General features: G+C 37.2%; 1 protein-coding gene across 1 annotated transcript; it reads right to left on the reverse strand.

The window, feature by feature from the left end:
- Nucleotides 1-661: 661 nt before the first annotated feature.
- Nucleotides 662-6,570, reverse strand: LOC133721373 (meiosis-specific protein ASY3). Its single transcript, XM_062147962.1, has 10 exons — nucleotides 6,378-6,570; nucleotides 5,720-5,789; nucleotides 3,576-5,168; nucleotides 3,320-3,473; nucleotides 2,870-2,933; nucleotides 2,609-2,758; nucleotides 2,477-2,535; nucleotides 1,939-2,073; nucleotides 1,271-1,362; nucleotides 662-1,011 (listed from the first exon to the last, which is right to left on the reverse strand). Exons 2-10 carry the CDS (start codon nucleotides 5,750-5,752, stop codon nucleotides 940-942), a joined length of 2,352 nt encoding a protein of 783 aa, XP_062003946.1. The 5' UTR covers nucleotides 5,753-5,789; nucleotides 6,378-6,570; the 3' UTR covers nucleotides 662-939.
- Between the last annotated feature and the right edge of the window lie 12,509 nt (nucleotides 6,571-19,079).

Below are 19,079 nucleotides of genomic sequence, written 5' to 3' on the forward strand. Positions count from 1 at the left end.
GAATGGAAAATAATTATGAATCGGAGATAATTGGAATGAGAGAAAAAAAGGAATCGGTATTGATTCCGGAAGAGTTGATTCTTAAACTCATCTCTCTCCTTCGTAATCATATTCCTGAGCGCTTCCTGAATAATTCCTTATAAGGAGGTGGGACCTACACCCATTCATATTCCTTCATATGTTAGTAAAGGCAGAAATACTTTTTTTTATGGGTTAATAAACGTAGAAATAGTTTTACTCCGTAATAATTCTCTCACATTCCAAGTAAGTAAACGTGCCCTAAAGCTTATAGTTTACGAGTGTTGTTTATTACATTAATGTACCAATACATCAAGCAAATTTAGTTCAATACATGGATAGACTAGTTCGATGTAGAAATAGAGTAGTTTCATACTAATCTACCAAATATCAATGAATGAAACATGTCTACCTCTAAATCGAATTTGAATTAATCTACTTGATATATCAATATATTTAATATACTAGACAACCCAGTTTAGTTTAATGGGTAATACGGCATCATGGCAGTTGCTATAGTCATTCATCTCAACCAGACAACCATAGCCCAGTGGGCATTGAGTAATGGTTTGAGCACTCTATTTGTCTACAAACTTATTCTACAACACAGGTTATGCAATGTCTTGAGAAGTATACTTGCTGGCCAACTGTAAACCGTGTGCAAATCTCTTACCATATGGAAATAATATTCGTCACCTAATACAGATCATATTGTAACGAAATGACCAAAAGATCAAATCATCCAGAGTGAGAATAGTTCCTTGTCTTTACAAATTAATAACCTAAGTCATAAGAAATAGAGAAATCGCTGGTATATTTCTAAGCAGAAATGTAACTTGCGAGAAGCAAATCTCCATGCCTGTCTCTAAGTATAAGCCAAGTCCTACTTGTTTCCCAGTGCAGCTGTACACATCACACTCATCAACTTAGAATTCCCTCTCTCAAACAGGAAGCTAGTTGGCGCTTTAACTGGAGCATCTGTCCACGTCTCGTCTGCAATAAATGAGGACAAGGTTGAAAAGTTTAGACGCTAAATCTCTGCTAGACTGTTAGAAAAAGTATTAAAAAGATAGGAACTAATTCATAGATCCTGTACTAACAAGGTCTATTAAGTGGCACGCACTAATTGGGGATTTTCAATCACTATATGCAGCCAGCCACCTATAATATGTGTTTGAAATGGAAATGGTCTAGTAGCCACATATTCCATATGGTGCAACTGAATATCTAGATTACAATAAGGAAAACTTGCCTCGTTCATGACTTTGATTCTTTTTTGGGCATCATTCAGTTGGTTCTCAATTGCTTCTTCCACTTGTGAGACAAGCTTTCGGTGTGATGCTTCTGCAAGTAAACAAAAGCAAAAAATTCAGCAGAAATTGGACATCAAATGATTTAAAAGTCAAAACTTTTAATTCATCAAAGGGAACTGCTAGCGCATAGCTTTCCAAATGAAGAGAACAGCAATTCACAGCATTATCTGGGTTTAATTGCAACATGTCAATGCAGCCATGCAAGAGAGAATCTAGACTTTCATTCATCATAGTTATACCAAGAAGGTTATACCAAGAAGGACAAGAGTTGTGTGGATTTAATGCATCAATGACATGTAGGCAGGCAAAGTATGAATGGTCTCCAACTCTCCATTGTAGTTTGCATGGAATTCAAAGCACTAAACTATGTTTACTCTAAAATGAGTTCACATGGTTTTCTCCCATTCCTTCAAGATCGGGATAAATTTTAATTTTTCAACATACTAAACTATCGTTGCAAGGCAGTATCTGCTAGGTAGCTTCTTAAATTTATGATTTATAGGGTAATCTAGTCTGGCATTACATACACCTACCTATACAAACAAATTTCAATATGAAATGAAGCAACAAATTAATACAATATCGGAAAGAAGAGAAGATGCCATACTTTGCTTTTCCACAGTTCCCTTAAACTCTGTCTGGTACACTTCCAGACCTTCAAATGTACTTCTGCAATCCTGAAGATGCTGATTGATCTGTTCCTTGAACTTGTCACAAATCACTTTCAGTTGTCCTTGTTGCTCTGCATGAAGAGACCATCCCACATACAATAAACCAAAACAGAGAAAGAATAAACTTTCCATTCATCTGTAGCTTTACCTAACATAGGACAATTTTGCAACAATATAGGAAACTAACTGTGGATATACTGTTCTCTTAAATTGATCATTTCATTGAAACCCATTAATAACTGATGGCAAGAGTGCTTGAAGATGCATCAAAAGATAAACTCTGCTTATACATCTTTGAAAATCTAATATGTGTGCACTAAAGGACTGTGGTTCAGGTTCATGTTTGGATCAGAAAATTATCAAATCACACTTAAGCAGGACATTGGAAGTATGGACTTAGGAAACATGTGGTCAATATTAAAACTAGGAAAAAAACAACAAACTAAATCTGTCATTGATATAACTTCGCCTTACCCTCAAACCTTGTTTCCAGCTTTTTTCTCTTTGATTTGCCAAGGTTTGTAAGCTTTCCCCTGAAAGATCATCACAAACACACTAAGTTATTGATATCTTTAACAGGGAAACCTGCTTGTTGAAAATACCTACATGTCTGTTTGAATCTGAGACTCTACATTCTGCAGCTGCAACTGAACCTCCGCAGCAACAGACGTCAAGATTTCAGAGGATTTCCTTGTAGTTGCTGTCTTCATTTTGGTTTTTAGTTTTTCTAGTCCCAAAGCAAATAGTTCAACGGCCCTAACAAGTGAAACAAAAGTTTAACCACATACAGAATGTGCATACAGATGACTAGTTGTATTTTGCATCAAAGAACATATGTGCACACACACAGACAGAGAGAAGAACAACCTAGCCAATCCATCCACTTCATTCGGCTCTGAAGGTTCCTCAACGCAATTATCTACTCCAGTCCCTGTAAAAATAGAATATGATGCAAATTATGCAGTTTGCCTTTAATAGATGGTAAAATAGGAATATAGGACTGATATCATTATAATGCCTTCATGGATTCAAAACATTTTATAGAAACAGTTTGAATTTAAATTTTTCAGCATTACTAGTTTCTGCAGAGAATGAATTCTATCTAAGCACGTGCACAAGACAGTCAGGTAAACAAAGTAGCCATCACTCCAATTGGGGGGAGTGGAAGAAACATATAGTGCCATCTTCCAACATACAGTTGAAGTATCTAATATCTATAGATGCATAACCAATCAGGAACCTTAATATGAGCAACAATTCATGTTTTCTAACATTCGTTTGTCATGCAGTGAACAGAAGTGTGCCAATTGTACATACATTTATGTCCTTGAATAACTGGAGAACCTTCTTCAAAAGTCTCCAAGTCCCTCTCCTCTGATGATGATAAAGACTGGCCAGATTCTGCATCATTTTTCTCCATGTCAGGTGATGTTTTCATCAATGGGGAATCCCTGATCTCCTCAGAGGCATCCTGAAATTCAATAAGGAAATCCAAAAGGCAGAAGCAGAATACTTGCCAAAAGTGGCACACAGGAAAACTATCCTATTGAAACCATTTGATAATAAAGGATACAGAAGATTGTGTTTGAGCATTTTCAGAAAAATCTTGTTTTGAAGTCGAGGAAGTTCTGAAACAGCGAATATCTCCCATATCAAATCGCCTCTCCATTGGTGCAGGACTACTATAATCTGCCCTTTGGTCTGATTTTGGGATTGAAGGAGAAGAACTTGACATGCGTGTTCTGATTCCAAATGTTGGACTTAGAAAATTATCTTCTGGATTTACAGCACTCTTCAAGCTTGGATTTTCACTATCTTCTCGTTGGTTCTTACTCTCTGGATTGTCACAATCCCCAAATTTCTTGCTTGTCAGTGGTGAGTGGCAGATTTCTTTCTCTGGGATAGTTTTCTCCTGTTCAAGAAACTCTTTTTCATTGTTAGGTAGAGAACCATGAAGACCTCCCATTTTAGTACCTCCAGAACAAGCTTTCTTAGCAGGTGGTCGTTTTCCCCTCCTATTAATGGCTTGCTTTATCTTAGTTGAATTATCCTTTTCAGGAAGGCAGACCTCATGAGTCTCAGTTCTGAAACCTGTATTCTCTCTCTTCTTCTGAAACTTTGAGGATCTGCCAGCAGAATCCTGTAGTGTCTCAAAGCATTCTTGTTCAAAAGAAAATACAGTATCTCGCTGTTTCCGTTTGTGGCCAGAAGATGGGGTAGGCTTTGCAGTTGTCTTCCCTACTTTGGCTCGGCCTCTCTTTGGGATCAAAGAACGAGTGACAGGTCTCCTGACAGTGTTCTCAGGACTTTCAGAGTCCGTTTCTATGGTATCTGAATTTTGTCTAGGTTTGATAAATGCATCACCCTTTTCTTTATCCTTGTCCTCTGGTTTATCAGAGCTCTTTGTCAGCTTGACGGTATCAGCCATTTGATCAAATTCTGGTTGAGGATTTAAATTATCATCACCAACCTCAGGTTCCTGAGATTTGGTGTGCTGATCATTAGGTGAAGCAGCAGCTCCCAATATATTCCAAAGCTTCATTCTGAGTGTTTCAGTTCTTGTGTTTTCCTGTGCATCTGTTTTGTCTGGTAGCACCTGCTTATCCGGCATAATAACTTCCTGCACAGTTGCAAATGTGAAATCCTGAACTTCCTCCACAGTCCCATTATTCACTCCCCTCTTTTTATAGGTAACTCCACTAAACTTCTTATGCTTGTTATCACCAGACTGTAGAATCGAGGAAGAGTTTGCGCAAAACTCAACTGAATATGTAAGTGGTGTGTTCCTTGCTCCATCAAGTCTGTACTGCCTCTTACTAACAGATGATAATTTAGAGGCTTGTTTTGCATGAAGAGCAGTATCTGAAGTCAGTATTTCCTCGTGGAAGGGTCTGGTACTGATCCATGGGGAACTCACCTGCTCTGGATTTTTAGTTTCTTTTGTTGTTTTGGCAGCTGTAACTTCTTCCCCGTTGAACTTTCCCTGTATGGTATTTGCTATGTTAGTATTTACTATTTCTGCATTTGGCACCACAACCTCCCTTTCCTTTGCACATCCAGACTTTTTCTTGGCTATTGAGTCCACCACAACTCCAATTGACATCTTCCTAGATTGGCTTGCTGGGTGATTAATGCTTCCATAGCTCCAGCAATTGCTTGTTTGATCCTGAAACATGCCATTTGAGTTTAGCATTATACTTTTTGTTTCAGACTCAAACTAAATTGCAAAACTTCACATCCCTTTGGCCTTGCAAATCCCAGTTCCACTTTTGTTTTCTTCATATTTGTTTCAGATGAAGATAAATTTAATAAACCTCAAACTATTTATAGCCAGTGACTAATACTTTTGATTTCCAGAATTCCGCAACACAAATCCGCAATCTCTTAAGAGTTAAATTATGCACAGCCAGATACAACTAAATTAGTATGTTAAATCAAGTAAACCAAAACCACACCTGTAGGGGTCATTCCAGATGACACAGTTGATTGAAAACCATACTGGTCATTTATGAGCTAGATAAAACATAGACTGAGCTACAGCCACAAATCATGTACCATCCAACGAAAAAGGAACACCAAAAGTGCAATTGGAAAGAGTTACAGATTATGGACCATCCAACAAATAAGAAAAGAAAAAGCAAAAGTGTAACAGGAAAGCTTCCACACGTTATACAATTAGCTATACAACTACAAGATTTCAAAGTTGTGAATGCTTACATCTCGCATATATTTTTGTCTTCCAGAATCCATCTAGAGAACACAGAAGCAGAACAGTCACAATTGTAACCTGAACAATAGACCGAGAAATTTAGTTAAAGAAACAAACCAAGCTATAGAAAGTATGGGGGCTAAATCTGTGTTTATGTGCTGAAGAACAAATGTGTGATATGAACCAAGAGAAACTCAATATCATGATAATTCACTTCTCACCCAAAACACCAAGAAAACAAACACACTAACATGAAGCATCCGATAGAATATTAATAAATGATAAGCTAATTCTTAGTTTCCTGGCCAACTAAACATGGTATAAATTTCAGAAACTACTCAATTGATGATATAATCAGCTCTAAATCAATGTGAACATAAAACGAGAATCACCTAACTATGTCAAATAGGCAAAGAACGAAAAAATCAACAATCGGTAAAACCCTAACAATCACGACCCATCCAATTCTCGTGTATAACAGTTGATTGATTCTCAATTACACTCGTCTAACCCTACAATAACACGAAGAAAACCCTAATTCGTCTAGAATTCAAGTTCCGGCGCTCCGATCTTTCAAGGATTTAACACTTTAGGCTCCGAATCTGGTTCAAGCAACAATCGGAGCAACGAAAACGAAATCTGAGAAAGCGAAGAGAAGTTGCTTACAGGTTGTTCGGATCCGATAACCGACGAGCTTGAGGTTGCCGATGACGAAGCTGAAGAGGGCTCGTCTGGAAGAGAGAACCGAACCAAACAGCGAGAGAGAATTAGAGACCCCCCAATTTTTGTTTTAACTTTATTTTTGAAATGAAAGAAAGAGAAGGCAGAGAAGCAATTTGAAAATTAGTGAAAGTGCAAGGCGGGAAAAACATGTGCGGGACGATCCAAAAGCCAGGGGTAAAGGAAAGTGAAATTAAATGTTTAGAAATGGGTAGGTTTTCAAAATTCCCTAATTTGTTCCATTATGTCACGAAATGAAATTTGCTAATTTGTTACATTTTCGTTTATAATTTCTTAATTCAAATCCTACAAATTAACTAATTTATTTTCGTCAAATTAACTAATTTTGAAAAGGCTACTTAGTTCACCCTATAAATTATATTTTTGTTATAAAAATTATTTTTTTTAGGAAAAATGGTCCGTATTGTAATTGACATTTTGCTCCTTATAAATTTCAGTATCTCATGTTTTGAAAATATTAATACGGTAGGAATGGCAATGGAGATCACAATACCATTCTCATCCCCGGGGTCATTCTCCACTCACATCCCCGCCCCAATCCCAATAAAAAAATATTGGAGATTCCCCGTCCGGCCGTCCCCATCCCCACTGGAGAATAAGCCTCCAAACCCGCCCCAAATCCCTAATAAGAATTTAATAAATAAAATAATTTTTTTCTCATATTATATTTTTTAAAATCAAAATCTACAACAAATAAAATTAAAACATGATTAAATTCATAAATCATAATTAGTGAGTGCAAAAGTCAAAACACTATTAAAGTAAAAGTGTGTCAATTAAAGTAAAGTAGTAAATATATATATATATATATATATATATATATATATATATATATATATATATATATATATATTATATATTGGGGCAGGTTTGGAGATGGGGATCACAATACCATCCCCGCCCCATCCCCAATCATAGATGGTGGGGATTGCCCTATTCCCCATTTGTCCTTGAATTCTCCCCCCATTAGGGGCGGGTATCCAATGAAGCTCCGCCCCAATGGGGATTTTTGCCATCCCTAAATATGGTACCTGAGGTTCTCAACCCGACTGAAGATAGGTACCTAGAGCTGTTAGCTCTGTTACGACATCAGTCAGCTGGTTTTGAAGGGTATTTTCATCTTTTCATACCTTTTTTTTTTTCCTAAGCATCTCTCTCTCTCTCTCTAGCCCTATCGCCTTCAACCCGAAAGCCCAAGCATGAACTACAAGAAGAAGAAGAATAGTCTATGAACAACAAGCCCCAAAACGACGATCCGAAGCGGATTGCTTGCTTTAGATTTTCACAAACACAAGCTGTGTATTTCCAAGAACTCCATAATATTCTCAACTCTCTAATAGCCCATAAACCACTAGCAGCAAAATTAGGATTTTCTGTGCTCTGTTTCATGAGTGGACCTGCAATCTGTCCAATTCCAGACCCTATTCAAATGAAGATGGGGCGCCTATCATCCAACAATTTACAGTAAGCTAAATTTCTATTGGGTACCTCATGAATGGTAAGTACTTGTTAAACAGCGACAAGCGTGGCCCGTGGTCCACCATTGTACCAATACTGTCCCAACTTAACCACCTGTTAGGTGTTGGGTTTTAATTACAAAAGGCCTCGATACAATTGGATGTGATCCACCCACTTATAAGTTATATTTTATTTGTCACTTTTCCAATGTGGGATATTTCCTCTCAAACACGCCCTCTCATGTGCAACCTAGCTCTAGGTATGCACGTGAAATTAATTAACAATCAAATTCCCACATTGGAAATTGGGACACAAGTCTCATATCGGAAACCTGGCCAATATAACAATCCAAGGCTCACATCGGACACTTGGTAACAATCCAATCGGAATATTCTGATGGCAATATAAGGAACCCAAATTCGAGCCCATGACAATTGGAGACGCAATTGGAGAGAGACCCGCTCTGATACCATGATAAAGTAATCTGGGGTTCACATCCAAAACCAATTGGCAATTGATGGAGTGGTCCAAACTCTTATAAACTCATAAGCAAGGTCCCATTTTTCCCATGTGGGATGTATATATTCTCAACAATACTAGTTTCAAGGTTGCTACTTTTCTTGTTTCAGAGTATGAAGGAATATAATTGATGAAGTAGTAGTTTTGGTTACTGGAATTTGTGAAGGTGAAGGTAAAGTAGTGAAACCAAAAGGTCACAACTTAGTTTCATGTAAACAAAAATGGGTAGTGTTAGTTGTGAAGGTGAAGGAGGTTGTGGTGAGAGTGCATGAGAGTATGATAGACAGATTTACTGAACTAGAACTGAAAGTTGTCCTACGCATTCTTTTCTTACTTCCCATAATTGAGCTTACCACTTTCGGATGTTACTTCCCATAATTGAGCTTACCACTTTCGGATGTGTGTCCAAATGCAAAGAACTTTATCTATCAACTCCCATATTGAATTTTGAGGAATTTTCTGAATTGAATACGAATTCATGCTTTAGTCGGCTTAGGTTGATCAATTCCTTAGATAGGTTCTTTTTCAATCGCGGGTCTAATCAAATAGTGGGTTTTCGTTATTGTTGGGGAAATCATTATCCAGATAAGGACAATGATGAAGAACCATGCTTTTGTGTTAATGGGCATTTTCGATTGATGAGGTGGATCAAAAATGTAGCGAGGTATAATGTTGAAGTGCTTCATCTAGAGATCTCTTTCTATGATGAAAATGATAGGAAAGAGTTGGTGCTTCATGCCTGGATCAACCACAACGACCTTTCGATCCATCAACATCAGATGGCGTCGTCAATCATAACCACCACCATCACCATTTTCTCACTCCACACCTCAATTTCCTCTCTTTACACCGACCCACCACTGCAATGTTCTCCAGCGCCTCAAATAGTAAGCTTAGTGACAAATCTCCATCAGCAATATGAAATCCCCAATCCAAGTCTTTGAATTTCAAATCCCTAATTCAACGAATTTGAAGAAGATGAGAGAAAGAGCTATTGTAGTGTTAATCGGTGGAGTGGGGACATGGCTGGGATTAGTGAGGATTAAGACATAAAATGACGAAAGTGCCCTTCAAAAATTGCCAGCTGTCAAGCATTGTAACAGAGTTAACGACTCTAGGTACCTATCTTCAGTTGGGTTGAGAACCTCAGGTACCGTATTGATATTTTCCAAACGTGAGGTACCAAAATTTAGGATTCGGCTCCTCTAAAGTGAGCAATTCATGAAGTTAGTGAATTTCATAAAATCTCCAACCTCCATATAATCTAATGGCTCAAACATATCCACGTCAATTAACAAAATTTTAAAAATTTCTTTTCCACATTAATGTTAATTCTATGTATATTTTTTTCTTTTTTTATCTTTATTCTCTGATTCTAAGAACCCGGTCTTCCATGGATCTCTCAGAAAAGCAAAGTTGTGGAGATTCATGTGATATATGCATGAGTGCTTCAGTCCTTCATACTCCACATAGACAAGATTATTGAAGTTCATGAACAATTGGGGTTTAATCCAATGAATTTATAAACCACAAGCTAGAAAAATTTTGGGGATCGACGCATACACATAACTAGTTGGAAACCCATCATCTCCAGTAATCAATATAGGATTTAAATTACAAAGCCCAGAAATTAATGGCAGAGGAAACAGCAAAATCTCTTTGGAATTATTAATTTGATATATAGTGAAGAAACAATTAAAGGTTTGCTATTCGGAGCCGAAAAAAAATCCTAAGAAAATTAACATCAAGTTTAAACTTATGAATTCAGATATGAAAATTCGCTTGATCCTAGTTTCATGAAGATAGGCAACATTTATTTATTAATTTTTTTTTCTGTTGATAGAGAAAAACATGACTTATTTAAATAAATAAATAATCCAAACAGTTAGTATTTCTTAACGTGGATATGTTTGAGCCATTAGGTTAAATGGAGGGGTTAGAGATTTTATGAAATTCACTAACTTCATGACTTGCTCACTTTAGAGGAGCCGAATCAAATTTATAAGGAACAAAAGGTCAGGTACCGTTCAGACCGTTTTCCATTTTTTTTTATATAAAAACCTTACTTTACCCATACGTTAATTAAAAATAATAAATATCAAACAAATACTGGAACCAATAGAAGAAGAAAAAAAACATGAAGAAAAAAAAAACAAACAAACCAGGGGCGGAACCAGGATTTAAATCTTGGGGGGGTCCAAGCCGTTACGTATATTTTTGTTTTTGAAAAATATTAGAAGAAATATTGTTAGATGTGTTTGCACAGAAACCTTCTAAAATGTTTGCTCGGATCCCTGTTGTATATAGACTAATGCACATTATAACTATTATTCATTCAGTAGTTTACGTTTTTTCTCAGAAAATTAATTCCCTTATAATTTATCCAAAAATTAGTCATGCATATCAGACTTCATTTGTCTTAATTGACAAAAGACTAGTATAATTATTTTTTGGGTACAGTAATAAATCTTATTGTTGGGTGAATGATAAAGTATATAATTTACCAAATAAATAGTTAAGTAATTAGTAAACTAACTAATTTAGTTATCAAAGCCATCAAATCCTATTCAAAAAAAAAAAAACTAACTAATTTAGTTTCTTAATATTATTTATTTCTGTTTTGAACTTTGATTAGTTATGATTTATGAGAAATTTTTGGGACAGAGGGGGGGGGTCCAATGCTTGAATTAAGCTCAGTTTTAAATATCTCAAAGCCTAATTAGCTAGTTAATTGAGATTTACCAAAACATCTAGGGGGGGTCTGGACCCCTTCAAGCCTTGGAATGGGTCCGCCCCTGAAACAAACACTACTATAGTAGAATTCGAACAATCCTCGTTTTTCTTTCTTCCCTTCCTTCTCTATCTATTTTTCTTCCTTTTGGGATGAACTTTTTAAGTACAAGAGTCATCACCATATAATCTTTGAAATGCATGATAAAAGAATCGGCATTCTTCATAGGGAGAAAGTGGGAAGCGTCACTTAGTATTAGCGACTTCATTTTTTGTCATCGACTGGCACATATTGCCGAGACAGATTCGTTCTTCAACTTCTAGCAGGGCCCCGCTCAAAAAATTCTTTGAGAGGAGAACGAGTAACTTCTGTAGCTAGAAGAGTGAGCCGCTTATGGTCCAAGGTGAATGGGCTGCACTGGAAATCCCAACCGCCATTCCTAAAGCTTTCTCTGAATGTGCTAGTATGCCTCTTTTCTTTTATTCGTTTTATTTCATGGTCACTTTCCATATAAAATTCTGACGCTACTTTTTTTTAATGTGTAGTGCATGTGCTTGTCTCCTTGGATTTTGTAGTTTGTCTGCAGTATATTATGGCTTCTTTCTTGCTCTTTTTGTAAATAATTTTTTTTCTTGATTATGTTCAGACAAGTATGAATGATGAGATAATTAATACACCAATGGAAGAAAGAGGAGAAGCTATGGCAAAAAGTGTACATGGATCGAGTAGAAGAAGACATGATCAGGCTAGAGGTGTTACGGTTAGGAAGCGAAAGAAGACTCCTCGCTATTGGATATCGTTAAATAGTTTCCTGTGACTGAGGATCAAATAGAACGTGCAAAATGCATAAAGTGTGGAGTTGTGTATAAATGTGATTCTATTGCGGGAACAGGTAGTCGTTTATATCATCATGATACTTGTTATAGTTCGAGTAATGTAGTCTCACCTCACTCTTCTACACGTTCTTCAAAATTTCAGTATGAAAAGTTTTGTGAATTGCTTATTGAGACCATTGTTCAGCATGATTTGCCATTTAGTTTTGTGGAATACGAGGGAATCAGATATGTCTTTCAATATATATATATAGAGACACACACACACACCGTTAAAGCCCATGTTTTGAAGCTATTTGATAGTGAAAAGTTGAAACTTTAGAATATGTTTCGTATCAAAAAAAAAAAAAACTTTAGAATATGTTAAGTTCAATATAAGGGACTAATATCGCCTAATCCCTTATTTATAAAAAAAAAAAAAAAAAAAAAAAAGTTCAATATAAGGGAGGATTTGTTTAATTTCTCATTTGTGGAGTTCTCAAGCAACTTATGGTTATTTGTCACTCACAGCACATTTCATTGATTCGGAATGGAAATTGCATAAGAGGATACTTAGTTTTTGTCATATGCTTCCACCACATAGCAAGTCATTTCTCTCCATAGCGTTTGGTAAAGGTAAAAAGGCCAGAACCCTTTGGGGTTGTGGGGTGCTAGCTGTAGTTTGGGTGGTCTGGATGGAAAGAAATAAAAGATTATTTGAAAACTATGGAGGGGTGGAGAAGGAAGACCTGTGGGAGAGAGTCAAGTTCTGGGCATCCTTATGGGTTTCTATTTCTAAGGAATTCAAGGATTATAATCTTTCTTCCATTATACTTAACTGGCAAGCAGCTGTAGTATAAGCCCCTAAGCCTTGATTAGTATTATTAGATGAGATGCTAGGCCTATAGCCCTAGCTGCCCTCTTTAGTTCTGTAGGGGCTCCGTGCCGCCCGGTCACTTATGCTTGATGACTTCATGCTTATAACTCCCCAACCAAGAAGCTTCTCTTGCTTGCGGACTTCGGGGACTTGTAGATACCTCTACTAGAATGACTAAATTGCTATGTCACCAAGCATAAGTAACACCCTCTTTGGGACACCCACAAGCCATGGGGAGGCCCAACCGCTACTTACATCTTGTAGCCCTATGTTCAAGCTACGCTACGGTATCCGGAAGTGGCAAATCCGTCGCCGGGAAGCCACCTTCCCGGCCTTGCAAAGTTGCCCTCACAAACATGCTTTCTAGACTAGAATAGTGGTTTTAGTCATCCCACATCTAAGAAAATATAAAGGAGATGGCTTCCTTCACCTATAAAAGGAATGCCTCCTCCCACAACTCAATCGACTCCATTACATCTTTTGTAATCCCCTTGGGCAGCAAGGCTCAACACACTAGTGTAACATTCAAGTGGACGTAATTTCCCGCTAAGGCGGGAGACGAACCACTATACTTCTTGTGTTGCTCTCTCTCTCTCCCTCTCTCTTTACTTATCGTTAATTGGACCCCTCGGTCACTAACGTTAAAGCGGACTCCTTGTCCGCCTCCCTATATCTCGATTTTTGCTTTTTTAATAAAAAGTTGTTTCTTCTAAAAAAAAATATATGCTTCCACCACATAATGGTATTGCATCGGCTGAAAAGATCAATTCACTGATATGTGAATGGAAAATTGATAAGAAATTGTTTTCGACTGGTTACATAAATCAGAAATAAAAAAATAAAAAATAAAATAAAACCTAATAGCGTTCACATCTTGGAAATGAGGTCTACAAGATGGTTGTTGTATCGTTCACATCTGGTCAGCGCTCTATGGCACTGCCATAGAGCGTGATAGCGTGAAGGAGGCAGGGATTCTGGAAAGTCTTCGCCATAAGTGTGGAACTTCCTGAGATTGGTGCGGAGAGCATCAAGATCATTGAGAACTTGGCGGCATAATTTAAACAGACTCTCGACCTTGTATCAATGTCGAAGCTCACAAATGAGGCTGAGCTCAGTGGCCAGGTTATAGGAGAGCTTGACAAATTGCCGAGTGTAAGCCCAGACTTGTGCGGAAACAGCCGTCTTCGATTTGGCCTCGACAATATTGTCTAGCATCTTGGCTCTGAGTAATCCAATTAAGGATTTCAGGTTGACCGCATTACTCTCCACCTTAACCTTCAAATCGTCGAGTACAAGATGCAGGACTGGGAACTCCTCTATGGTATCAAAGAAATCTTCCGGCAGCAGATCGGAAGGATCAGCCATGTCGTTAAACTGCCAACCAGAACCAAAGAAAGTGGTGATACGATTCTTCCACCCCTGAAAATCCATCCGAGATAGAGAAACAAAGACAGTGGTGGATGAAATAGAAGCTTGAGAGTGGGGGTTGAGGTTGGGTTTTTTGAAGTCTTTATATAGAGATGTTCAAATTTTGAGAATTTGAATTCCAAATTACATTGGATACTGCAACTGCTAATGATTCAATTGTTGAGAAGTTGCGAACTCAATTGAACTTTAGAGGGCTACTTTTGTAAATGGAAATTTTTTCCATGTTCGATGTTATGCTCACATCTTGAATTTAATATTTCAAGATGGATTGAAATCTGTTATACTCCGTACCCAAACTTACCTGTTTACTAGTCATTTGGACGGAAAACGACAATCATTTTCACTTTTTACCATCGTTTCGATCATTTAGGGGACCAAAAAGTTGACTTTTTGTTTCTTTCATTATTTGAGAAAAAACAAATTTCACCAAAGTTTTAGAGGACGTCAAACCGAGTTCGTGGACATGCAGCACACTCAAATCGAAATTAGTATGATGAAGTTATGGTCTAAAACATAAAAATTACTATTTCGGGAAAGTTTCTATAAAAGTGGAATTTAATTTGGCAAGTTTCTATTTTCAGAAACTTACCCAAAATGTCAGCCGAGTTTCTCTCTTCGCAATCCGGAAACCCGACTAGACCCGTTTTTGAAAACAGGCGATATCTCCACCGTCCGACTGCGGATTTGGTGGCTCGATTTGAGTCGTAGAAGCATAACAAGCCAAAGAAGATAGCAGCGGCGTCTTTTTCGGGTTCTAGGTCGGAACCCGCTTTTCCAGCCACCTTCGGCGACGATTGTTGTTGGGTTTTGAAGCTTGTATGATGGATATCAATCTCTCCAAGTGGCTTGAAGCCAAGAGACTGAAACGAAGCTTTGAAATCCTAGGGTTTCTCTCCGACGTTCGAGGTAATTTCTGATCAATTGGTTCGTTTCTGGACTTAGTTATAGTTTTAAGAATGGAAGGGGTTGTTGAGATGAACATTTTGGCATAGGTGGTTTCACCTAGTTTGGGGGTTGGAGAAGGCGGTGCGTGGGCCACTGTTGGTGGCGTGTAGGGCCAATTCCAACCTTCTAATTTGGCTAGTTGGGTTCCTTGTAAGTTGTAACATGTAGAACTTGTGGATATGAATTTGGTGGAAATAGGAGAAGTTTGGGTATAGATCGGAGATTTCCGGAGTTTGAAATTTTGGGTGTTGAATTATCAAAATCTGACAGTTGGATTTCCTTCGTTTATGTTCTACAATGCTAGAATTGATGAAATGATGATGTTGGTGAAGTTTGGTTTGTTTTCGAGGAGTTTTGGGATCTTTTAGGTTCGGAGGGTCGATGATTTTGAGTTTTCGGGTTTGTTTTAGAATCTTATTTAATTTAGAATCGTCGTTTACGAATTATAATTTTGTACATGACGACGTACCGAGCTACTGCTCGACGAAGGAAATCCTTACTCGTGACTACCTAAGCTGTACTATGAGTGGACTTTTGATTTTAAATGATGCATGCATTATCATCTCAATTATTCGAGCAAATGATTTGCGTTGCAATAGTTTGGATAATCTATTTTGGTTGATTTATTGGACTTTCATTTGTGATTTGCGGAAATGATATCACAATATATTTGAAATGATTTTGAGCATGTTGAATTGGTTTTTTTGAAAATGATTTACGATTTCTAATGTGTTTTCGACGAATTTTTTTTCTGAGGTGATTTTCAGAATTGTTTACGTTTTTATTCGTCGATTTTGAGATTTCTGAAAGATCTTTGAAAATGGGATTTTCGATAGAATTTACGAAGTTACTTTAATCTCGCTTATTTGTTTATTGATTTGAGAATATTTTGGCGTGTGGGACACGTCGTTGATTTATTTGATTTATCTTGAGATTTACGGAGTACGGTTGGGAATTGTACTCGTTCTTTCATTTGCAAGATTTTAGGGTAGCTTTTATGGATTTTATGGTTTTTGAATGATTTTCTTCACCATACTCAGGTCGATTTATTTAGTTCTCCTCCTCACGTGGGTTGCAATCGAGCGTTTAAGTTCTCTTCCTCACTTGCTTTAAGTTTATGGGTCGTAGTCGAGCCTAGAGCCTGGGAAGCTCTCTTTCACTGTATGGTGATATCTTCTTCCCCATACTTTACTTTTTACTTGACTAGTGGGGCTAGTCCTATATTGCTCGATCAGCAGGGCTGATCCTATTTTTACAAGTTATCAGAATTTCTCGGTTTTCCTACTTTGTTGTTTGTGATTAGCAGGGCTAGTCGGTTTTCTTGAACTAAATGTTATTTGAAATATTTTCCTAAAACTTGCATGCATAGATTTTAAAAATATATTGTGGAAAAGTGATAAGATCTCGGATTCCTGTTTATTTCGATTATTTATTTTTGTCTATTCACGCTAACGTTTTTCAATTACTTTCTCCTGGACCCTTCGGTTTCAAATGCCCAATTTGCATACTAGTTAGTTGAGGTTGGGCGTAGTTGGACTTGAGGCATAGTCACCAACATAGCTTCCATATATTTTATCTTATATTTATTTTCTTGTATACCTTGTGTATTTGATTGCTCTGATAACCTGTGGGCTATATGTTCTTAAGTTGAGACTTGTATTGTGTATTTGGAGTTGATGTGATTTGGAGAGCAAGGTGGCTCCAGGAGTTAAGGATGGTGTTTGATTTTAGAAGTGTAATTGTTTTTCTACATGTTCTGCATAGTCCGTCTTTAGGGGTGACTCTGCGGGATTTTCGGTAGAGTTATTCCTGTAGGGGCCACCTCGGATTTCAGGGTGAAATCTGGGGCGGATCCTGTCAAAATCAATTGATCATTTAGTTATAAAGGTACGTGATTGCATCAACTACATTAAAGGTTCTGTGGCAAGGAAGCAAAGATTTTTGGAGTGTGTTGCACAAGTGAGAATGGGAGGTAGTAGAAGAGGCTTGAGACAAGATGTTTCCACTAGGTGGAACTCCACCTATCTTATGCTCGATAGTGCAATTTACTACCGTCGTGCATTGATTAATTTTGCATTAAGTGACATTGATTTTAAGTGTTGTCCATCTCCTGATGAATGTGACAAAATAGAGAAGACTTCTAAATTTCTAGGATATTTCTATGAGGTCACTCTCTTATTTTCTGGAACCTAGTATCCTACTTCAAATTTGTTTTTTCCCAAGATATTTGTTATCCAACACAGCATTCAACAAGCCATGAGACACCAGGATGGCTTCATGAGACAAATGAGATTGGAGATGAATATAAAGTTTGAAAATTATTGGTCAGATTACAGCTTGATCCTTGGGACTGCAATTGTGGTGGATCCTTGGTACAAAATGAATTTTGTAGAGTGGGTTTATGGCAACTTCTATGGTGTGAACTCTGAGCAATTAAAAAACTTCAGAGACATTGTTTTCTCTGTTTGATGTGTATGTGGAGAAGTGGTCTAATCCTAATAAGTCAAGTTGTTTCATGAGCAAGAGTCGTTCTCAAACTAAAGGTGAAGACACCATATTTTGGAGGTAAACACCATTATTACACATCAAATTTTTTTGATTACATTATGCCTATGAATTATACTATGAATTAAACTTGATTCATTGTAGTGGATAGTGTGTTACTAGCTTACTGTTTGATATTTGGACAACATGAGCTAGCTTGCATCTTTGTATTGGGACAATATCATATCCTAAATCATTGTGATTTAAGTGCATGTTTGGCTTATTTTTGTGTAGGAATTTGACGCTAATTACAAGAATGGTTCGCCTTCGAGTATAAACCCATTTTTTATTTAATTAAAAAAAAAAACTCTTACCCCACCCACCCTTACATATGCCAATGAGAATTAAACCTATGATATTTACAATATTGGATTTATAACTTACCAACAGGTTATAGTCCAGCACATTAGTTAGAAAAGAATTTAAAAATGCAAAAAAATAAAATAAAAAATCTTAGCGATCTTAATGGGTTCCAACTGGTAAACCGCGAACCCATCGGGCTCAACCCATTATAATCCGTTATCTTAAGGGGTTATACGAGTTGAGCCCGTTACCGCACTGTTGCTAGGCTTTAGTGAGGCACCCCCATTTTTTTTTTCTCTGGAATCTTAATTCGCCAAACACAAGACCCAATTTTAAAGACCACAAATTAGTTCGTGAAGCTCTCAGTCCCGTTCCAGTCAGAAGTAGGTGAGGAAGTTTTCTATTGAATTTTTCCACACGGGAGAGTCTTTGGTACACGGCGTGAAGATACACGCACAACTGAGATTAGACGGTTTTGAGTGATAAATAACGGATCCCACATATGGACGACTGAGATTGCATAGTTGGTATATGTGGACTTGCACCGCCGTGTATAGAAGAATTTTCGCAATAATGAACTCAATCGAAAACGGAAACCCAACTAAATGAAATTCAGAATGTGGAAGTAAGCACCATAAGGAGGAAAAACTTCAAGAACCAATATTGCTTCGACCTTTTCTGGATTCGGTTCTATTTCCCATAGACGGCGCCAACTGTTGGTGCATCCTCACCTACTTCTTCTACATGGAGCGAGAGTGAGAACTTCGTGTTCAAGGAACTGATTTCTAGTATTTAGAATTGCTTCTTGTGTATGACGAATGAAGCTTCCAAAAGTATAATAAAAGTTTTTTTTCTCTCTTTCTTACAGAGGATCAAAGGATTTCACTCCACCCATAAAAAAATAAAAATTTCTTTTCAAAAAATAAAAATTATTTTTTTCATAACTTCTCTTTAAATAAAAGGAAAATCAGAAAAAAAAAAAAAAACGAAAACAAGGGAAAACAGACAGG

This window comes from Rosa rugosa, chromosome 7 (assembly GCF_958449725.1).
Source record: "Rosa rugosa chromosome 7, drRosRugo1.1, whole genome shotgun sequence".
In the NCBI taxonomy this organism is placed as follows: domain Eukaryota; kingdom Viridiplantae; phylum Streptophyta; class Magnoliopsida; order Rosales; family Rosaceae; genus Rosa; species Rosa rugosa.